Raw genomic sequence first — 23,975 nt, 5'->3', positions numbered from 1 at the left:
TCTATTGACACAGAACGTTACAGCAACATTGTCTATTACAACAGACCATTACACAACCTTACAGCCACATTATCTATTACCACAGACCCTCACAGCCACACCATCTATTACCACAGACCCTTACAGCAACATTGATGATGCTGTTACACACCGCCCCAGACCATGACGGACCCTCCACCTCCAAATCGATCCCGCTCCAGAGTACAGTTCTCTGTGTTACGCTCATTCCTTCGAAGATAAACGTGAATCCAACCATCACCCCTGGTGAGACAAAACCACGACTCGTCAGAGAAGAGCCCTTTTTGCCAGTCCTGTCTGGTCCGGTGATGTCTGGTGAGGATCTGCCTTACAACAGGCCTACAAGCCCTCAGTCCAGCCTCTCTCAGCCTACTGCGGACAGTCTGAGCACTGATGGAGGAATTGTGCGTTCCTGGTGTAACTCGGGCAGTTGTTGTTGCCATCCTGTACCTGTCCCGCAGGTGTGATTTTTTTGATGTATTGATCCGGTGCAGGTGTTGTTACATGTGGTCTGCCACTGCGAGGACGATCAGCTGTCCATCTTGTCTCCCTGTAGCGCGTCTCTCAGTACGGACATTGCAATTTATTGCCCTGACCACATCTGCAGTCCTCATTTCTCCTTGTAGCATGCATAAGGCATGTTCACGCAAATGAGCAGGGACCCTGGGCATCTTTCTTTTGGTGTTTTTCAGAGTCAGTAGAAATGCCTCTTTAGTGTCCTAAGTTTTCATAGCTGTGACCCAATTGCCTACCGTCTGTAAGCTGTTAGTGTCTTAACGACCGTTCCACAGGTGCATGTTCATTAAATGTTTATTGTTCATTGAACAAGCATGAAACATTGTTTAACCCCTTTACAATGAAGATCTGGGAAGTTTCTTGGATTTTTCCGAATTATCGTTTTTTAGTTAAAGAGCAGATGAACTCATTATAGTGGGCAGTCAGCCAGGTCCATCCTGATGGTTATTTATCTACCTGGGGTTATTATATCATACTGTGTCTGTAGTTATTTATCTACCTGGGGTTATTATATCATACTGTGTCTGATGGTTATTTATCTACCTGGGGTTATTATATCATACTGTGTCTGTAGTTATTTATCTACCTGGGGTTATTATATCATACTGTGTCTGTAGTTATTTATCTACCTGGGGTTATTATATCATACTGTGTCTGATGGTTATTTATCTAACTGGGGTTATTATATCATACTGTGTCTGTAGTTATTTATCTACCTGGGGTTATTATATCATACTGTGTCTGTAGTTATTTATCTACCTGGGGTTATTATATCATACTGTGTCTGATGGTTATTTATCTACCTGGGGTTATTATATCATACTGTGTCTGTAGTTATTTATCTACCTGGGGTTATTATATCATACTGTGTCTAGTTATTTATCTACCTGGGGTTATTATATCATACTGTGTCTGTAGTTATTTATCTACCTGGGGTTATTATATCATACTGTGTCTGTAGTTATTTATCTACCGGGGGTTATTATATCATACTGTGTCTGTAGTTACTTATATATATGTGGTTATTATATCATACTGTGTCTGTAGTTATTTATCTACCTGGGGTTATTATATCATACTGTGTCTGATGGTTATTTATCTACCTGGGGTTATTATATCATACTGTGTCTGTAGTTACTTATATATATGTGGTTATTATATCATACTGTGTCTGATGGTTATTTATCTACCTGGGGTTATTATATCATACTGTGTCTGTAGTTATTTATCTACCTGGGGTTATTATATCATACTGTGTCTGATGGTTATTTATCTACCTGGGGTTATTATATCATACTGTGTCTGTAGTTATTTATCTAACTGGGGTTATTATATCATACTGTGTCTGTAGTTATTTATCTAACTGGGGTTATTATATCATACTGTGTCTGATGGTTATATATCTACCTGGGGTTATTATATCATACTGTGTCTGTAGTTATTTATCTACCTGGGGTTATTATATCATACTGTGTCTGTAGTTATTTATCTACCTGGGGTTATTATATCATACTGTGTCTGTAGTTATTTATCTACCTGGGGTTATTATATCATACTGTGTCTGTAGTTATTTATCTACCTGGGGTTATTATATCATACTGTGTCTGTAGTTACTTATATATATGTGGTTATTATATCATACTGTGTCTGTAGTTATTTATCTACCTGGGGTTATTATATCATACTGTGTCTGTAGTTATTTATCTACCTGGGGTTATTATATCATACTGTGTCTGATGGTTATTTATCTACCTGGGGTTATTATATCATACTGTGTCTGTAGTTATTTATCTACCTGGGGTTATTATATCATACTGTGTCTGTAGTTATTTATCTACCTGGGGTTATTATATCATACTGTGTCTAGTTATTTTTATCTACCTGGGGTTATTATATCATACTGTGTCTGTAGTTATTTATCTACCTGGGGTTATTATATCATACTGTGTCTGTAGTTATTTATCTACCTGGGGTTATTATATCATACTGTGTCTGTAGTTATTTATCTACCTGGGGTTATTATATCATACTGTGTCTGATGGTTATTTATCTACCTGGGGTTATTATATCATACCGTGTCTGTAGTTATTTATCTACCTGGGGTTATTATATCATACTGTGTCTGTAGTTATTTATCTTTATCATACTGTGTCTGGGGTTATTATATCATACTGTGTCTGATGGTTATTTATCTACCTGTCTGGGTTATTATATCATATATCTGTTTCTGTAGTTATTTATCTACCTGGGGTTATTATATCATACTGTGTCTGTAGTTATTTATCTACCTGGGTTATTTATCTACCTGGGGTTATTATATCATACTGTGTCTGTAGTTATTTATCTACCTGGGGTTATTATATCATACTGTGTCTGTATTTATCTACCTGTTATTTATCTACCTTATCTACCTGGGGTTATTATATCATACTGTGTCTGTGGTTATTTATCTACCTGGGGTTATTATATCATACTGTGTCTGATGGTTATTTATCTACCTGGGGTTATTATATCATACTGTGTCTGATGGTTATTTATCTACCTGGGGTTATTATATCATACTGTGTCTGTAGTTATTTATCTACCTGGGGTTATTATATCATACTGTGTCTGTAGTTATTTATCTACCTGGGGTTATTATATCATACTGTGTCTGTAGTTATTTATCTACCTGGGGTTATTATATCATACTGTGTCTGTAGTTATTTATCTACCTGGGGTTATTATATCATACTGTGTCTGTAGTTATTTATCTACCTGGGGTTATTATATCATACTGTGTCTGTAGTTATTTATCTACCTGGGGTTATTATATCATACTGTGTCTGTAGTTATTTATCTACCTGGGGTTATTATATCATACTGTGTCTGTATTATTTATCTACCTGTTATTTATCTACCTGGGGTTATTATATCATACTGTGTCTGTAGTTATTTATCATACTGTGTCTGATGGTTATTTATCTACCTGGGGTTATTATATCATACTGTGTCTGTAGTTATTTATCTACCTGGGGTTATTATATCATACTGTGTCTGTAGTTATTTATCTACCTGGGGTTATTATATCATACTGTGTCTGATGGTTATTTATCTACCTGGGGTTATTATATCATACTGTGTCTGTAGTTACTTATATATATGTGGTTATTATATCATACTGTGTCTGATGGTTATTTATCTACCTGGGGTTATTATATCATACTGTGTCTGTAGTTATTTATCTACCTGGGGTTATTATATCATACTGTGTCTGATGGTTATTTATCTACCTGGGGTTATTATATCATACTGTGTCTGTAGTTATTTATCTAACTGGGGTTATTATATCATACTGTGTCTGTAGTTATTTATCTACCTGGGGTTATTATATCATACTGTGTCTGATGGTTATTTATCTACCTGGGGTTATTATATCATACTGTGTCTGTAGTTATTTATCTACCTGGGGTTATTATATCATACTGTGTCTGTAGTTATTTATCTACCTGGGGTTATTATATCATACTGTGTCTGATGGTTATTTATCTACCTGGGGTTATTATATCATACTGTGTCTGTAGTTACTTATATATATGTGGTTATTATATCATACTGTGTCTGTAGTTATTTATCTACCTGGGGTTATTATATCATACTGTGTCTGTAGTTATTTATCTACCTGGGGTTATTATATCATACTGTGTCTGATGGTTATTTATCTACCTGGGGTTATTATATCATACTGTGTCTGATGGTTATTTATCTACCTGGGGTTATTATATCATACTGTGTCTGTAGTTATTTATCTACCTGGGGTTATTATATCATACTGTGTCTGACGGTTATTTATCTACCTGGGGTTATTATATCATACTGTGTCTGTAGTTAATTATCTACCTGGGGTTATTATATCATACTGTGTCTGATGGTTATTTATCTACCTGGGGTTATTATATCATACTGTGTCTGTAGTTATTTATCTACCTGGGGTTATTATATCATACTGTGTCTGTAGTTATTTATCTACCTGGGGTTATTATATCATACTGTGTCTGATGGTTATTTATCTACCTGGGGTTATTATATCATACTGTGTCTGTAGTTATTTATCTACCTGGGGTTATTATATCATACTGTGTCTGATGGTTATTTATCTACCTGGGGTTATTATATCATACTGTGTCTGTAGTTATTTATCTACCTGGGGTTATTATATCATACTGTGTCTGATGGTTATTTATCTACCTGGGGTTATTATATCATACTGTGTCTGTAGTTAATTATCTACCTGGGGTTATTATATCATACTGCGGTTCTATTATTTTAGTTCGGCTTCTCTTTCTCCTTCATCTCTTCATCCTTCCCTTTTCTTCTCTGGCTCTTGGTGTTTCATTTAAAATGGTGATGGTTCATGTCTGTGAGAGAGAGTTCATCCTGGTTGTTGGTTTAGTGTACTGTGATTATGAACATCTATGTTTTAATATTGATGCATATAAACGTCATGCATTTATACCCATACAGATATAAACACACACCGCAAAGTGAGGGAGACGTGGTCATTGATGGCAACAGCGGCTGGACAATATCAGGGTGTACCCCCACATGGAGATCCCCAACTGGAACTGTCCTTCTTGGTTCCCCTGGAGACGGAGAGTGGGGATGGGGAGGATGTGGGAGAGGAGAACATTGTGTACCTCTGAGGCTGAACCCCCTGAGTCAAAACCAGGACTTAAAGCTGGAATCCTTAATGGTGAAACTGCCACGTCCGTTTGGGATATTACAACAACAAAGAAGTTACTACAAACAACAAACACCGTTTTTCCCCCCTTGGACATAATTAGAATCACAGATTTAACATGAATATATGAAGGCTCCGAATCCAAGATTGGACAGTAAATATCTAGGCTTATTGTATATCAACAAGGTTTAAAGAAGTAACAGGACTGGCACATACAGAAATCTCTCATGCTTTGTCTCTCTGCCCGCCACGTCTGTGCCAGGTACCCTCCATATGTATCGCCAAGTGTTGTCAATGAGAGACACTTTTATAGCGCTACATGTTTATGTGTCCATATGTGCAGTGTGTGTGTGTGTAACTTCATCCACTGTGTGTGTGTGTGTGTGTGTGTGTGTGTGTGTGTGTGTGTGTGTGTGTGTGTGTGTGTGTGTCTCTGTTGAGAGTTCAACTCCAGGGCTGCCATCGGGCCTGTGTGCCTGAGGCCCTCCAATGACAGTTACCCTGACCAACCCTGTGGCCTGCCTTCCCCCTTTCTCCTCACCCCTGTATCTCTGTATCCCTGCCCCACACTGCCCTAAGTCTGCTTCAGTCTACCTCTCGTTTTCTCCCTTGTCCTCTAAGCCCAATCTCTCCAGGACTATTTATTAGGCTCTCCCAGAATGAAATGCTGAGGAGAGTCTTCTCTATGTTACCGCAGGGGGAAAGAGGGAGAGCAGAGAGGGGCTGGTATCACTGTAGAATCAGGCTGAATCTGTCCAATTGCTCTGTGGCTGATTGTCTGGCCAGGAAATAAACAGCTGCTCGCCCATTCATCAGACAAGCTCTATTTAGAAGGTGAGCGGGATTCTGCAAACACATTAGTCATGAAGGATGAGGTGAAGCACCATGATCAGAAGGGATTTGGTCCCTTGGTTTCTCAGACTGTCTGGCTCTGGCTACGCCCGGACAGCATCATTTGTTTTTATCCGAAGGACTTTTTATTGTTTTGAAAGAGTGTAAAGGTATTGTGGTTTTAGGAATGATGTTGTGACTGTAGCAATATATCAATACAATATAGGACACTGCACTACTCTGCCTATATAAAGTACATATTTTATTAGGGTGGTCAATAACCATAGGACAGAACATTTCTATACTTTCAATTACCTTTGCTTTTAAAAATGGTTTTAAGTATCCAATCAGGGACAGTGCACTGTACATGTGAAGCATACCAAATATGGCCACATCTCTTCTGCATGATAACATTTTTTTTACATCGTTTTTAAAATGTTAATGTTTAAATATTCCTTCCAAGGCACATATTTCATAGCACATGATTTATTCCAGTGTGTGTTCAGTTACTTTAAGATTTTGTCTTATGTAAAGTTACCTTACTAATGCATGTGTAGTAATAGTAGCTGGATAGTCAGCCTGGTATCAGTTTATATCAGAGGAGGAAGGGGAGGACCATCCTCCTCAGTGAATTTAATAAAAATAAAAATAGTGAAACATTGAAAACGTAATCCTTTATATAAAAAAATATACTAAATCTATTCACGTCACCAAATAGTTGATTAAAACACACTGTTTTTCTATATAGGTCTACAGTAGCCTCAACAGCACTCAGTAGGGTAACACCATGGAGTAGCCATAGGACAGCTCATGTCCATCCTCCTCTGGGTACATTGTTTTATTTTTGTATTTGATTATTTTACACTTATTTTACCAGGTAATTTGACTGACATGTTGTCCACCCAATCAAAGGATCAGAGAATGAATCTAGCACTGAAAGCATAAGCTACAGCTAGCTAGCACTGCAGTGCATAAATTGTGAGTAGTTGACTCAAAGAGAAAGACAATAGCTGACCAGTTTTTAACAAATTAATTTCTTCAAAAATGAAGGAGAAGCAAGAGAGCGAGAGCTATATTTCTCGTTGTAATTTTTTCACTTTCACTTACTTAGCTAGCGAATGCAGCTAGCTAGTTTAGCCTACTCAAACACCCAACTCAAACAGGGAGGGATGCTATGTTAGTTAGCTGGCTATGACTATCCAAAACTGGAATTCTTCCAAGTCAACGTAAACTTTTGGTTTTATTAATTTATTGCCACTGGGGCCCACTGGTGTAACTGCTAAACTGCTTGCTGTACACTGTACTGCGTGATTCTCCCGGGTTTACTAACGCTTTAGTTCTCGTAGCCATATTGACTAGCTATTACATTAGCTACTATGGTGACAATGATGTAAGCTGTGTGTAGCAGTTAGATGTTATAATATGAAGGTTTGGCTTGGATTTTTCTTTTCTGGTCACAGACAGCTGGTGTGTTGTGCACTGCAGTCCACAAGTGAAGGGACAATTTGAGAGGAGGAGAGTGCATAGATGTGAGAAGGAATACAACAAGTAAAGTAATCATGCTGTTTGTATGTGGCTGCTATGAAAGTGGACTGTGTTTATGTGTGATCAGGGATGCGTGTATTCATTCCTCCGATTCTGTAAGCAAACGGAAGGAAACATGGATAAAAATACCTGAATTTGTTTGCAACTGTTGGACTAATGATTACACCCTAGATCAGCAAGATGCAGGCAAGAGTGTGCAGTATTAAATGTGTCACTGTCTGTCACCTTGATTACTCAAATCTTTCTCTCGACCTGTACACCTACGCTACATGACCAAAAGTATGTGGACACCTGCTTATTGAACATCTCATTCCAAAATCATGGGCATTAATATGGAGTTGGTCCACCCTTTGCTGCTATAACAGCCTCAGATGGCTTTCCCCAAACTGTTGCCACAAAGTTGGAAGCACAGAATCGTCTAGAATGTCATTGCATGCTGTAGCGTTAAGATTTCCCTTCACTGAAACTAAGGGGCCTAGCCGGAACCACGAAAAACAGCCCCAGCCCATTATTCCTCCTCCACCCAACTTTACAGTTGGCACTATGCATTGGGGCAGGTAGCGTTCTCCTGGAATCCGCCAAACCCAGATTCGTCTGTATAACTGCCAGATGGTGAAGCGTGAGTCATCACTGCAGAGAACGCGTTTCCACTGCTCCAGAGTTCAATGGCTGCGAGCTTTACACCACTCCATCCGACACTTGCCATTGTGCATGATGATCTTAGGCTTGTGTGCTGATGCTCAGCCATGGAAACCCATTTCATAAAGCTCCCAACAAACAGTTATTGTGCTGACGTTGCTTCCAGAGGCAGTTTGTAACTCGGTAGTGAGTTTTGCAACCGAGGACAGATGATTTTTATGCACTTCAGCACTCTGTGGTCCCATTCTGTGAGCATGTGTGGCCTACGACTTCGTGGCTGAGCCGTTGATGTTTCCACTTCACAATAACAGGACTTACAGTTGACTGGGGCAGCTCTAGCATGGCAGAAATTTGTTGGAACTGATTTGTTGGGAAGGTGGCATCCTATGACGGTGCTAGGATGGTGCAACATTGAACGTCACTGAGCTCTCCATTAACGCCATTCTACTGTCAATGTTTGTCTATGGAGATTGCATGGCTGCGTGCTCGATTTTATACAGTTGTCAGCAGCGGGTGTGGCTGAAAAAGCCGAATCCACTAATTTGAAGGGGTGTCCACATACTTCAGTATATATAGTGTATGTTGTAAACTTCATAGGCTAGGTTGTGGCAACCTCATGATGGTATAGGGAACATTTCAGTATAATGTGTAGTAGCCTAAAGCTTTCAATGTTACATTGAGCTAGGTGAGTGGAATATGAATGACAGTCATCCAGTATGCTGTAATAGAAATAAGGTCATAGAAAAAATGTGCTTCCTCCCTTATCTTAAACGGCACCGACCGTCACTGGTTTTATGCATCACATTGTAGTAGTAGTTGGGTAGTCAGCCTGGTATCAATTTATATGCATCACATTGTAGTAGTAGTTGGGTAGTCAGCCTGGTATCAATTTATATGCATCACATTGTAGTAGTAGTTGGGTAGTCAGCCTGGTATCAGTTTATATGCATCATATTGTAGAAGTAGTTCGGTAGTCAGCCTGGTATCAATTTATATGCATCACATTGTAGTAGTAGTTGGGTAGTCAGCCTGGTATCAATTTATATGCATCACATTGTAGTAGTAGTTGGGTAGTCAGCCTGGTATCAATTTATATGCATCACATTGTAGAAGTAGTTGGGTAGTCAGCCTGGTATCAATTTATATGCAACACATTGTAGAAGTAGTTGGGTTGTCAGCCTGGTATCAGTTTATATGCATCATATTGTAGAAGTAGTTCGGTAGTCAGCCTGGTATCAATTTATATGCATCACATCGTAGAAGTAGTTGGGTTGTCAGCATGGTGTCAGTTTATATGCATCATATTGTAGAAGTAGTTGGGTAGTCAGCCTGGTATCAGTTTATATGCATCACATTGTAGAAGTAGTTCGGTAGTCAGCCTGGTATCAATTTATATGCATCACATTGTAGAAGTAGTTGGGTTGTCAGCCTGGTATCAGTTTATATGCATCATATTGTAGAAGTAGTTGGGTTGTCAGCCTGGTGTCAGTTTATATGCATCATATTGTGATGTATCACACCTTTTTTCAAAATATGATGCATAGCAATGCTATCATGTTTGGGTAGTAGCCTATGGTTGAAAGATGACTGATGGAATTACTCTTCTAAGCACCTAAACTGTAACCTTGCTTTCTACTCAGAGCTCTAACATTATACTTGAATATTCATGTGCTACTTTACTACCAACGTGTTGTTTTGTTTATTTTTGGCCTTTGACGTCCTGAAAGTCAGTCTTTAGCTGTCCCACAGCCCCCATTAAAAACACAACACAAATAAGACAGTAGACCTAAAGGACCATGTAGGGGGAATCCCAAATGATACCCTATTTCCTATACAGTATAGTGTTTGACCATGGCCTATGGGGCTCTGGTGAATAGTAGTGCATAATATAGAGAATAAGCTGTCATTTAGAAGTCTGCCGTAGTATCCAGGTAGTGTAATAGGTAGCTTCATCTGCATAAAACACCACGATGGTTATGTTGGACAGCAAATTACTTGTATGTGTATATTTCAGTGCCTTTATTTATTTATTGTAGATTTATATAGTTGTTTTACATACTCTTTGTTGGGTTATGTTGTTATGTTGTAATATAAATGGATTTGTCTTATGAGAACAGCTGTATATCTTATGACTGTGTAACTGTTATGCATTAAAACTTGATCATAACACTGACATGTGGTTATTTACATTTTATCTTGTTTACATGGTTTCTCTGTATTAGATCACTTGGAATATGATTATGACACGTGGAATTTGTATATGGTTGATGTTTTTATACAGCTGAAACCACATTGCCTACCAATGGGACACTAAATATGTTCTGAATCTGAATATAACATTTGAGGGTAAAACAAGAGAAATACATGGATAATTCATTCTAATTCTATAGGTAAACCCACCAAACTGTCAACCCTTTCAATACAGTATAACGCTACCTCATGTTGACTTGACTGAGAGAGTTCTGTACTGCCAGTCAGTGGTTTGAATGTGCCTGATATATGAATTTGTTATGAGGATAGATGGTGTTCAGATTGCCCAGTCATCCTCTACACAGACATGTACAGACACCTTGATGTATCGACACAGGTGCCAGAGGGGATGGGACAAGCCAGCAGTTGCCAGAGGGGATGGGACAAGCCAGCAGGTGCCAGAGGGGATGGGACAAGCCAGCAGGTGCATGAAAGTCATCGTTTCACTAGCTGGCTCACTCTTAGGTTGTCACGCCTTGGTCTTAGTATTTTGTGTTTTAGTTAATTAGTTGGTCAGTCCAGGGTGTGACATGGGTTTATTGTTTGTTGTATTTCTTAGTGGGGTTCTTTAGTTATTGGGATTGTAGCTGATTAGGGGTGTGTGTTACATAGGTTTGGCTGCCTGAGGCGGTTCTCAATCAGAGTCAGGTGATTCTCGTTGTCTCTGATTGGGAACCGTATTTAGGTAGCCTGGGTTTCGTGTTGTATTTCGTGGGTGATTGTTCCTGTCTCTGTGTAGTGTTCACCAGATAGGCTGTAATAGGTTTCACGTTCCGTTTGTTGTTTTTTGTATTTATTCGTTATTTCATGTATAGTTCCGTTATTTGTTTCATTAAAGAACATGAGTAACCAACACGCTGCATTTCGGTCCGACTCTCTTTCGACAAACGAAGAACGTCATTACATAGGTTATGAAATGCCTGCCTGTCTACTTTAACAAAAAGTTCAATACACAACAACTTTCTGCCTTTCTATCTCTCTCTCTCTCAATTTCAATTCAATAGACTTTATTGACATGGCAATTTAAATTACTTGCATTGTCAAAGTATACATATAACAAAAATGGTGGGACCAACAGCAATAATAATAGTAGTAGTGGAAGTGGGATTACCATTAACAGCAACTACAACAACAATATTATATCTCTCTCTGTCTCTCTCTCTCTCTGTCTCTCTGTCTGTGTTCTCCAGGTAGCTCCTCTAGTGTTTCTACTGTTTCCATTGTTCTTATTTCCCCATAGCCAGCTCTGCCACTCAAACTGAGATTTGTCTCTGCACTATCAGTGCTTTGGAGTCTCTGGTGGCGTTCCTAGTCTAATTGGATTTGAGACCGTGTGTACATGTGCACGTGTGTGTTTGTGTGTGAAAGGAGTTTTGTACTGTATCAGTATGTTGGAGCTGGAGCATAAAAAGTTAGTAGCATGAAAATAAAATATTCCTGTGTTTCTGTCACCACGTTTCCATCAACAGTTTTCATGCGATAAGTCATACCGTATTAAAAAAATATCGCAACAGCTGTGATGGAAACAGGACATTTCGGTACAATTTTATAAAAGCCAACAGATAATTTGTAATAATAATAAATACTGATGTAATAACCATCATATCGAAGTAAACAATGATATGGTGTGTGGTCCTTCCACTACGACTCGGGAAAGCATGCAGTTTATTAGGCTACAGATGAAATAAGTTATGATGAACTTCACAGGGTGGTGAAAGTGCACGGCAATGATCTTGATGCCCCTTTCCAATAAATATAGAGGGTCTTATTCTGGTGACATGATGATCGATGCTTGACTGCCTTTATCCATAATAATCTAATCATGTAGACTAGCCTACTGTACCAGCACTGTAACTGAGAGCTGTTGGTTTGAGCTCATGTGCCAAGACTACAGTAGGCACATTTTCTATTTAACTCAGCAGTTTTTGTGACAAAACTATCAGTAGAGTTGAAAATGCCATGGAAACACATTGAACTTTAGTATTTTATTCGGTACATGAAAACTTAAGTGAAAGAGTACATTTTGTGTGCATTATGTCATCACACACTGAAGTCAGTTTGGTGGAAACACCACTGGAGGGAAAATGTACATGTTTTCTTTATGCAAATTGTTGAATATTTGCATGAAAATCTGTTGCCAATTGGATGGGAACTTAGCTTGTGTGACTCTTCAGAACTCTCACAAAGGGACTCATATCCGGGTGTTACCAAGGAAACCTGGCAGGAGCTGACAAAGGCAGTGAAACGGGAACAGATGTTGGAGCGCTGTAAGTGTGTGTGTGCACTGACATGAGCTTCTTTGTAACAATAATGAGTGTGTATGTGTGTGTGTGTTCACTAGAGCAACACGCAGGTCTGAATATTAATGCACCCTCAATTGGACACACACACACACACACACACACACACACACACACACACACACACACACACACACACACACACACACACACACACACACACACACACACACACACACACACACACACACACACACACACACACACACATACTCTCCCTATGATCCTGAGTAACTCTGGTACAGTAAGTATGGTCTCTCCTTGCCTCGTCCTCTCTGTGTTTTATCATTAAGTTACAGTGTAATGGTTTCTTCCCCAGACATCGTTGTTTCTGTTTCAGTTTCATGTCTGTGTACTGTTAGTGTTTCTTATTTTGTATTATGTTCTGTTTATTTTATTAAAACACTCAGTCCCTGAACTTACTTCCTGACTCTCAGCGCACAGTGTTACATACAGAGAGTAACTCTGGTACAGCAAGTATGGCCTCTCCTTGCCTCGTCATCACTGTGTTTTACAGACTCTTCAAAAGGTTACAGCTACACAGGAGAGGAGATGAACGATAAAGACAGGAAATAATAACACTGCCGAGTCATTTTCCGCAGAGGAACGTGGAGAGGAGTGTGTGTGTGGAGCGTGGAGAGTGCTTAGGCCCTCCCCATTGGGAAAATGTAATGATTTCTGTGGGCGTATAGAATAAACCTGTCCATCCCAAATATAAATAACAACTATTAAAACACTTCCGGGCAAGGAGGGCTTTTATGAGAGAAACCAACACTATACAGCACAGCATATTGGATTCCTCTCCAGCTGATATATTGTGACTGACTAGCCTCAGTATATCTACAGTCTAGTCTGTTTGGCACCAATACGAGCTTCAAGGGGACAAAGTTACTTTAGGTCTAACTACTTTTTTCGTGTTTCTTTTTTACATTTTGTTTTAAGACTTCCACAAACTAGTTTTCCTCTGGCGTTAGGGCTGGTGTGGCGTAGCGTGCCAGGGTTAGATGAGGAATGGTCAGAGTAGTGGAGTCTGAAGATTGGGAATTTGAGCGGGATATTTGCCATTGCTTAGATTTACAGAAGCATTACCCTTTATGCAGTCGTTGTGGCTGGAGGAGTAACTTCCTAATGAAGGAGAGGAAATAGAATGCTGTTTTATGTGTTGTACCTAATCACATTTATGTAATTTCAAAGAAACATTCATCAGTTTATATTCATGACAGGTGCTTATTGTGATTGTATACAAAAAGTTTGGACACACCTACTCACTGAAGGGTTTTTCTTTATTTTTTACTATTTTCTACATTGTAGAATAATAATGAAGACGGGAAAGGTGAAGGCCAAGAGCCATGTGTCCTCCGAAACACAACCCGAAACACAACCCTTCCAAGCTGCACTTCTTCTTGCTTAACCTGGAAGCCAGCCAGACAAATGTTTTCGGAGGAAGCACCCTACAACCGGCAACCGAGGTCAGCGTGCATGCGCCCGTCCCACCACAAGGAGTCACTAGAAGGTGCATGTGCCTGTCCCACAACAAGGAGTCACTAGAAGGTGCATGCGCCCGTCCCACCACAAGGAGTCACTAGAAGGTGCATGCGCCCGTCCCACCACAAGGAGTCACTAGAGCGTGATGGGACAGGGACTTCCCGGCCGTGCGAACCCTCCAAACGTTCCCTGTCAGCTGCGACACAGCCTGGAATCGAGCCCGAGTCTACGGTGACGCCTCCAGCACTGAGATGCATTGTCTTAGACCGCTGCACCCCTCAGGAGGCCCCTTCTCATCTTGACCTTTGACACCCTTTAAACACACACATATTTTCCCCAGCTGAATCAAGTTGGAGTGCATGCCGCGATGTTTATACATAAATACACTGTAATCACACTCAGGTTTGGTGGCTTTTGATGTCAAAATGGACAGAAGCCTCAAAGCTACGGCATGTCATGCCAAATACTGTTACAGATCCCAACAGATCCCTGTGGGATCCCCCTTTCACACACACACACACACACACACACACACACACACACACACACACACACACACACACACACACACACACACACACACACACACACACACACACACACACACACACACACACACACACACACACACACACACACACAGTTCCCTCCAACTCCCCACTCTTTCATATAAGATGACCCGTCCAACTCTCAACGTTGTGGTAAGGTCCCATATTGGACGTCATCACAACATTTAAGGTTTACATGCATGACAGATGGATTCATTTAGAAGCTGTCAACCAGGATTAGTTCTAAAGAGGGAAACATGATACGCCAAAGCTTCCCCCACCGAGCGTAATTTTGTCATGTGAAGGGTGTCCCTGGCTGTGCTGAGTTACATGTTATGTTGCCTGCTAATCTACACATGTGAAAGCCGAAGACTTGAGCACAAACAAAGCGTGTTCCCACTTGCTGCTCTCTGACAGAAAGATCAACCTTCAGAAGACAATAACAGAGAAAATGTTTCTCTTTTTGAATAGCTGAAGGGTTTGTTAATCCCTCTTAGTGATTAAATTGACAAGACGTCTTTGAGGCTTTGAGGTGAATGGATAATCCACAGACAGAGGATGTACCCTGGGTTTGGTTTGATGTGACATTACTGACATTAACCTGTAAACACCCCCAGCCTCTGTATCCTCCTGTCTCACTACTGACATGAACCTGTAATCACCCCCGCCTCTTTATCCTCCTTTCTCCCTACTGACATTAAACCTGTAAACACCCCCAGCCTCTTTATCCTCCTTTCTCCCTACTGACATTAAACCTGTAAACACCCCCAGCCTCTTTATCCTCCTATCTCCCTACTGACATTAAACCTGTAAACACCCCCAGCCTCTTTATCCTCCTTTCTCCCGACTGACATTAAACCTGTAAACACCCCCAGCCTCTTTATCCTTCTTTCTCCCTACTGACATTAACCTGTAAACACCCCCAGGCTCTTTATCCTCCTTTCTCCCGACTGACATTAAACCTGTAAACACCCCCAGCCTCTTTATCCTCCTTTCTCCCTACTGACATTAAACCTGTAAACACCCCCAGCCTCTTTATCCTCCTTTCTCCCGACTGACATTAACCTGTAAACACCCCCAGGCTCTTTATCCTCCTTTCTCCCGACTGACATTAAACCTGTAAACACCCCCAGCCTCTTTATCCTCCTTTCTCCCTACTGACATTAAACCTGTAAACACCCCCAGCCTCTTTATCCTCCTATCTCCCTACTGACATTAAACCTGTAAACACCCCCAGCCTCTTTATCCTCCTTTCTCCCGACTGACATTAAACCTGTAAACACCCCCAGCCTCTTTATCCTTCTTTCTCCCTACTGACATTAACCTGTAAACACCCCCAGGCTCTTTATCCTCCTTTCTCCCGACTGACATTAAACCTGTAAACACCCCCAGCCTCTTTATCCTCCTTTCTCCCGACTGACATTAAACCTGTAAACACCCCCAGCCTCTTTATCCTCCTTTCTCCCTACTGACATTAACCTGTAAACACCCCCAGCCTCTTTATCCTCCTATCTCCCTACTGACATTAAACCTGTAAACACCCCCAGCCTCTGTATCCTCCTTTCTCCCGACTGACATTAAACCTGTAAACCTCCCCAGCCTCTTTATTCTTCTTTCTCCCTAATGACATTAAACCTGTAAACACCCCCAGCCTCTTTATCCTTCTTTCTCCCTACTGACATGAACCTGTAAACCCCCCCAGCATCTTTATCCTCCTTTCTCCCGACTGACATTAACCTGTAAACACCCCCAGCCTCTGTATCCTCCTTTCTCCCTACTGACATTAAACCTGTAAACACCCCCAGCCTCTTTATCCTCCTATCTCCCTACTGACATTAAACCTGTAAGCACCCCCAGCCTTTTTATCCTCCTATCTCCCTACTGACATTAACCTGTAAACACCCCCAGCCTCTTTATCCTCCTATCTCACTACTGACATTAACCTGTAAACACCCCCAGCCTCTTTATCCTCCTATCTCCCTACTGACATTAAACCTGTAAACACCCCCAGCCTTTTTATCCTCCTATCTCCCTACTGACAAGAACCTGTAAGCACCCCCAGCCTCTTTATCCTCCTGTCTCACTACTGTGACGACCCTCCCACTCTGTCTGCCGTATTCTCTCTTTGTTATTTCCTTATTAGGATGCTGGTGGGCGGAGTTGGGAGGTTCGTCAGCTACATGGGAAACACCTGGGCCCGGTGTCTCCCAGGATAAATACACCACTTCCCCATTCATGGAGGAGACTCTCTCCATGCAGGCACCTTTATAAGATTTGGTTGTTTTTCTTGGTGGTTTTTTGGTTGTTTGCTTTAGCATCTTTCAACACCCTGCATTATCACATTCATGCATGCAAAACACTCACTTACACTACTGATAACTGATTACAGACACCATTGTATATTATACTTAGTTACTTATTTAATAAATATATATTTTGTTACTCCTTATCTCCACGTTGTCTCCCTTTTGTTACGGGCTTTGAGCCGGTTCGTGACACTACACTTGTAAAAAATAAGGTGCCATCTTGAACCAAAAAGGGTTATTTGGATGCCCCCATAGGAGAACCCTTTGAAGAACCCCTTTTCGTTCCAGGTAGAACCATTTTGGGTTCCGTATAGAAGATTTTCCACAGAGGGTTCTACATGGAATCCAAAAAAGTTCTACCTGGAACCAAAAAGGGTTCTCCTATGGGGACAGCCACATCTCCTGGTCTCTCCCCTTTTGTCTATCCTTGTCTCTCCCTCCCACTATCCACCTACCTCCCCCCTTTCTCCACCTGTGAGGTGCCCAGGCTCTAATTCTTTCTGATCCTCTGGAGTCTCAGCATCAGCACCACCCCAGCCAGTCAAAGCTGTGATCTCTCCCATCATCAACACCACCCCACTCAGTCAGAGCTGTGATCTCTCCCATCATCAACACCACCCCAGCCAGTCAGAGCTGTGATCTCTCCCATCTTCAGCTCCATCCCAGCCAGTCAGAGCTGTGATCTCTCCCATCATCAACACCACCCCACTCAGTCAGAGCTGTGATCTCTCCCATCATCAACACCACCCCAGCCAGTCAGAGCTGTGATCTCTCCCATCTTCAGCACCATCCCAGCCAGTCAGAGCTGTGATCTCTCCCATCATTAACACCACCCCAACCAGTCAGAGCTGTGATCTCTCCCATCATCATCACCATCCCAGCCAGTCAGAGCTGTGATCTCTCCCATCATCAGAACCATCCCAGCCAGTCAGAGCTGTGATCTCTCCCATCATCATCACCATCCCAGCCAGTCAGAGCTGTGATCTCTCCCATCATCAGCACCACCCCAGCCAGTCACAGCTGTGATCTCTCCCATCATCACCATCACCCCAGCCAGTCAGAGCTGTGATCTCTCCCATCATCACCATCACCTCAGCCAGTCAGAGCTGTGATCTCTCCCATCATCAGCACCACCCCAGCCAGTCAGAGCTGTGATCTCTCCCATTATCACCATCACCCCTGCCAGTCAGAGCTGGGGTGGTCTTCTCAGCACCAGCCTGTCTGTCACATCACTCTCAGCCTTAACGGTGCCTTACGTTGCAGGTACTGAACCAATGATTGACATTATGGCGCTCAGAGAGAGCGGGGCTATCTGTTCTCTGTATGCCAGTCTACAGGGGAATTCAAAAGCATCCGCCTCAGTTTTCATGGGGTTGGGGTATGTGTGTACCCTATAGAAATATAATGATACTTCTATGGTTTTGTGGTCCCACTGCTGTGACCGTGTGGAGTAGTTTTCAGACGTCCCCACAGGCAATAGATAGGCTGTGTGTTTAAGCATTGTTAAAACTAGGGTTGCAAAATTCTGGGAACTTTCAATAAATTCCCTTGTTTTCCCGAAATTCCGGTTGGATGAGTCCCAGAATCAGGAGGGAATAAGCAGGAAATCTTGAATCCGCCAACCAGGAATTCTGGAAAAACAGGGAATTTATTTAAAGTTTTTGCAACCCTACAGTAGTTAAAACATCACTCTCGAAGTGTGTGTATTTTTAAGCCCTCAGCACCACCAGAGATAGCAGTCAGTGTAACAAGCAGCTTGCATGCAGTCATATAGATGGATAGAAATACATGCTAGGATACTCATCCATACAGCATCGGTTTGATACTAGGCGAAGAATAAGCGTCCTCTTTCACTAGTTGACCAGGGACAAAGTGACAGTTCACCGTCCGCGAATGGAGCATCTTCTCTGATGACATGGCGTTTCTGTAGTTCTCCACTTGGAGCAGAACTGTCCCTCACCTGTCACCAGCTCTGCCATAACCCACTCTTCTCTCTGTGTGCCAATGGTCCCACAGCATCAGTGTGTGTGTGTTCAAGTGAGAAAGAGCGAGAAAGAGAGAGATGGACCAAGAGAGAGTGTACATTGCAGCACAGTAATCCTGCTCATGGACAGCGGCAGAAGGGGAGTTGGTGTGTGTGGTGTAAATTAACATTGGAACATCGACTGCCTCAAAGTCATCTTGTTAAAAATAGATCACAAAGGTGGTGGCAGGATCATAGAGAGAGAGAGAGAGAGTGTGTGTGTGTGTGTGTGTGTGTGTGTGTGTGTGAGAGCATGCTTTCATCCAAACACACACGCCTGTGAGTGTCAGCACAGTGGGGTTTCCCTTTGAAAGGGTCTTTTAATTGGAGGGTTGGTGTGTGTGAGCTGAGATGAGAGGGGTTCCAGGGTGATCTGTTGATGCAGGCAGAACAAAAAGACTATCTGTCAGCACAGAGTGTGTGGGGTGTGGGTGATGGGTGTGTGTGTGTGTCATGCCTGCCTGTGAGGCTGTGATGAGGTGTGTATGCCTGTGGTGGCCTTTGGGAGGTGATGTCGGAGGACGGGCTCATTGTAATTGCTGGAATGGAATAAATGGAACAGTCTCAAACATATGGAAACCGTGTGTTTGATGTGTTTGATATAATTCTATCAATTCCATTCCAGCCATTATGAAGAGCCTGTCCCCTGATATATCCGCACACCAGCCTCCTCTGGTGTGTATGAGAGAGGGAAGTGGGGTTGGGGAAGATCTATGCGCTCTTCACTGTGATCCTAATCCGTGACAGAGGGGTCATTCTCCACAATAGACACATTCATTAGACTGACTCACCCACCTGCCTCTCTAAAGAGCCCTCATTTTGAAGCTTAGTCCCCCCTAAATTACAGTGGGCTGGGGTGTGTGTATGTGTGTGCGTGTGTGTATGCATGAACAGGTTTGTGTGTGATTGAGTACATGTATTCAAGTTTCAGTGCTCTTCCCCTTGGTTTTCTCCCTTTTAGCAGGGTTGGGTGTCCACCAACAGCATCCCAGATGGTATCAGTCAACAGCATCCCAGGTGGTATCAGTCAACAGCATCCCAGGTGGTATCAGTCAACAGCATCCCAGGTGGTATCAGTCAACAGCTTGCAAGTTGTGTCTAAGTGCTGGCCCTCCTTGCTGGTAGCCCACTCTCTGGCTGAAAACAAGGTCAGTCCACACACCTCCATCTAATTCTAAACACACACACACACACACACACACACACACACACACACACACACACACACACACACACACACACACACACACACACACACACACACACACACACACACACACACCTCCATCCGCCTCAGTACACACAGGAAGTGATAATAATAGCGTTCAAGGGCTGTTTACTGTTAGTCACCACTCTGTAATCACTGGGGAAGCTTAGGGTTACGTCTAGGGTTATTGTTGGGGTGGTTAGTTGGAGTAAGGTTAGTGTTAGGGTTGGAGTTAGGGTCAGTGTTAGGGTTGGAGTTAGGGTCAGTGTTAGGGTTGGAGTTAGGCTGAGTGTTAGGGTTGGAGTTAGGCTGAGTGTTAGGGTTGAAGTTAGGGTCAGTGTTAGGGTTGGAGTTAGGGTCGGTGTTAGGGTTGGAGTTAGGGTCAGTGTTAGGGTTGGAGTCAGGGTCAGTGTTAGGGTTGGGGTTAGGGTCAGTGTTAAGGTTGAGGTTAGGGTCAGTGTGAGGGTTGGAGTTAGTGTCAGTGTTAGGGTTGGAGTTAGGGTCAGTGTTAGGGTTGGAGTTAGGGTCAGTGTTAGGGTTGGAGTTAGGGTCAGTGTTAGGGTTGGAGTTAGGGTCAGTGTTAGGGTTGGAGTTAGGCTGAGTGTTAGGGTTGGAGTTAGGCTGAGTGTTAGGGTTGAAGTTAGGGTCAATGTTAGGGTTGGAGTTAGGGTCAGTGTTAGGGTTGGAGTTAGGGTCAGTGTTAGGGTTGGAGTTAGGCTGAGTGTTAGGGTTGGAGTTAGTGTCAGTGTTAGGGTTGGAGTTAGGGTCAATGTTAGGGTTGGAGTTAGGGTCAGTGTTAGGGTTGGAGTTAGGGTCAGTGTTAGGGTTGGAGTTAGGCTGAGTGTTAGGGTTGGAGTTAGGGTCAGTGATGGGGTTGGAGTTAGGGTCGGTGTTAGGGTTGGAGTTAGGCTGAGTGTTAGGGTTGGAGTTAGGCTGAGTGTTAGGGTTGGAGTTAGGCTGAGTGTTAGGGTTGGAGTTAGGCTGAGTGTTAGGGTTGGAATTAGGGTCAGTGTTAGGGTTGGAGTTAGGGTCAGTGTTAGGGTTGGAGTTAGGGTCAGTGCTAGGGTTGGAGTTAGGGTCAGTGTTAGGGTTGGAGTCAGGTTTAGTGCTAGGGTTGAAGTTAGGGTGAGTGTTGGGGTTGGAGTTAGGGTCTGTGTTAGGGTTGGAGTTAGGGTCGGTGTTAGGGTTGGAGTTAGGGTCAGTGTTAGGGTTGGAGTCAGGGTCAGTGTTAGGGTTGGTGTTAGGGTCAGTGTTAGGGTTGGAGTTAGGGTCAGTGTTAGGGTTGGAGTTAGGGTCAGTGTTAGGGTTGGAGTTAGGCTGAGTGTTAGGGTTGGAGTTAGGGTCAGTGTTAGGGTTGGAGTTAGGGTGAGTGTTAGGGTTGGAGTTAGGGTCAGTGTTAGGGTTGGAGTTAGGCTGAGTGTTAGGGTTGGAGTTAGGGTCAGTGTTAGGGTTGGAGTTAGGCTGGAGTGTTAGGGTTGGAGTTAGGTTCATTGTTAGGGTTGGAGCTAGGGTCAGTATTAGGGTTGGAGCTAGGGTCTGTGTTAGGGTTGGAGTTAGGGTCAGTGTTAGGGTTGGAGTCAGGTTTAGTGCTAGGGTTGAAGTTAGGGTGAGTGTTGGGGTTGGAGTTAGGGTCTGTGTTAGGGTTGGAGTTAGGGTCGGTGTTAGGGTTGGAGTTAGGGTCAGTGTTAGGGTTGGAGTCAGGGTCAGTGTTAGGGTTGGGGTTAGGGTCAGTGTTAAGGTTGGGGTTAGGGTCAGTGTGAGGGTTGGAGTTAGTGTCAGTGTTAGGGTTGGAGTTAGGGTCAGTGTTAGGGTTGGATTTAGGTTCAGTGTTAGGGTTGGAGCTAGGGTCAGTGTTAGGGTTGGAGCTAGGGTCTGTGTTAGGGTTGGAGTTAGGGTCAGTGTTAGGGTTGGAGTTAGGCTGAGTGTTAGGGTTGGAGTTAGGGTCAGTGTTAGGGTTGGAGTTAGGCTGAGTGTTAAGGTTGGAGTTAGGTTTACTGCTAGGGTTGGAGTTAGGCTGAGTGTTAGGGTTGGAGTTAGGTTTAGTGTTAGGGTTGGAGTTAGGGTCAGTGTTAGGGTCAGTGTGAGGGTTGGAGTTAGTGTCAGTGTTAGGGTTGGAGTTAGGGTCAGTGTTAGGGTTGGTGTTAGGGTCAGTGTTAGGGTTGGAGTTAGGGTCAGTGTTAGGGTTGGAGTTAGGGTCAGTGTTAGGGTTGGAGTTAGGCTGAGTGTTAGGGTTGGAGTTAGGGTCAGTGTTAGGGTTGGAGTTAGGCTGAGTGTTAGGGTTGGAGTTAGGGTCAGTGTTAGGGTTGGAGTTAGGCTGAGTGTTAGGGTTGGAGTTAGGGTCAGTGTTATTGTTGGAGTTAGGCTGAGTGTTAGGGTTGGAGTTAGGTTCATTGTTAGGGTTGGAGCTAGGGTCAGTATTAGGGTTGGAGCTAGGGTCTGTGTTAGGGTTGGAGTTAGGGTCAGTGTTAGGGTTGGAGTCAGGTTTAGTGCTAGGGTTGAAGTTAGGGTGAGTGTTGGGGTTGGAGTTAGGGTCTGTGTTAGGGTTGGAGTTAGGGTCGGTGTTAGGGTTGGAGTTAGGGTCAGTGTTAGGGTTGGAGTCAGGGTCAGTGTTAGGGTTGGGTTTAGGGTCAGTGTTAAGGTTGGGGTTAGGGTCAGTGTGAGGGTTGGAGTTAGTGTCAGTGTTAGGGTTGGAGTTAGGGTCAGTGTTAGGGTTGGATTTAGGTTCAGTGTTAGGGTTGGAGCTAGGGTCAGTGTTAGGGTTGGAGCTAGGGTCTGTGTTAGGGTTGGAGTTAGGGTCAGTGTTAGAGTTGGAGTTGGGCTGAGTGTTAGGGTTGGAGTTAGGGTCAGTGTTAGGGTTGGAGTTAGGCTGAGTGTTAAGGTTGGAGTTAGGTTTACTGCTAGGGTTGGAGTTAGGCTGAGTGTTAGGGTTGGAGTTAGGTTTAGTGTTAGGGTTGGAGTTAGGGTCAGTGTTAGGGTCAGTGTTAGGGTTGGAGTTAGGTTGAGTGTTAGGGTTGGAGTTAGGGTCAGTGTTAGGGTTGGAGTTAGGGTCAGTGTTAGGGTTGGAGTTAGGCTGAGTGTTAGGGTTGGAGTTAGGGTCAGTGTTAGGGTTGGAGTTAGGGTCAGTGTTAGGGTTGGTGTTAGGCTGAGTGTTAAGGTTGGAGTTAGGTTTAGTGCTAGGGTTGGAGTTAGGCTGAGTGTTAGGGTTGGAGTTAGGTTTAGTGTTAGGGTTGGAGTTTGGGTCAGTGTTAGGGTTGGAGTTAGGGTCAGTGTTAGGGTTGGAGTTAAGGTCCGTGTTAGGGTTGGATTTAGGTTTAGTTCTAGGGCTAGTGGATAGTTAGTTGAAGAGTTTTCAGAGAACTTTGCTGAACATCTAAAGTAAACCATCTATAGTGGACTTTCCACATAAAGTGATACCTTTATTAGTATTAATATACCGGTATCAAGAAAACACTTAAAAACACATAGGACCAATTGTATTTACTTTAATTTAATCAGGTGAGCCTATTTGAGACCAATGTCTCATTTGCAATGGTGCCCTGAGGACAAAAATTCCTTCAACAAACAACGAAAGATAAAGAGAAACTACA

General features: G+C 42.8%; 3 protein-coding genes across 3 annotated transcripts in view; 1 reads left to right on the top strand and 2 right to left on the bottom strand.

Annotated features, from left to right (window-relative positions):
* LOC135518179 (rho guanine nucleotide exchange factor 28-like) overlaps positions 1-10,442 on the top strand; it is a 109,563-nt gene extending 99,121 nt beyond the window's left edge. The window contains 1 exon segment of the mRNA XM_064943133.1: positions 5,038-10,442. Coding sequence (XP_064799205.1) covers positions 5,038-5,216 — 179 coding nt within the window. The 3' untranslated portion in view covers positions 5,217-10,442.
* Positions 10,443-20,541: 10,099 nt separating this feature from the next.
* On the bottom strand, positions 20,542-21,699 carry LOC135517055 (circumsporozoite protein-like; the record flags this gene model as incomplete). Its single annotated transcript, XM_064941078.1, has 1 exon — positions 20,542-21,699. A coding segment is annotated over one exon (1,158 nt), but the record flags the coding sequence as incomplete, so codon positions are not given.
* A 145-nt stretch (positions 21,700-21,844) lies between these two features.
* LOC135517054 (circumsporozoite protein-like) lies at positions 21,845-23,356 on the bottom strand (the record flags this gene model as incomplete). Its single annotated transcript, XM_064941077.1, has 2 exons — positions 21,845-22,402; positions 22,631-23,356. Coding segments are annotated over 2 exons (1,284 nt in total), but the record flags the coding sequence as incomplete, so codon positions are not given.
* Between the last annotated feature and the right edge of the window lie 619 nt (positions 23,357-23,975).

Source organism: Oncorhynchus masou, chromosome 28, assembly GCF_036934945.1.
Source record: "Oncorhynchus masou masou isolate Uvic2021 chromosome 28, UVic_Omas_1.1, whole genome shotgun sequence".
NCBI classification, from domain to species: Eukaryota; Metazoa; Chordata; class Actinopteri; order Salmoniformes; family Salmonidae; genus Oncorhynchus; species Oncorhynchus masou.
The sequence above is the reverse complement of the archived record's forward strand: the minus strand, read 5'-3'. Positions and strand labels throughout refer to the sequence as shown.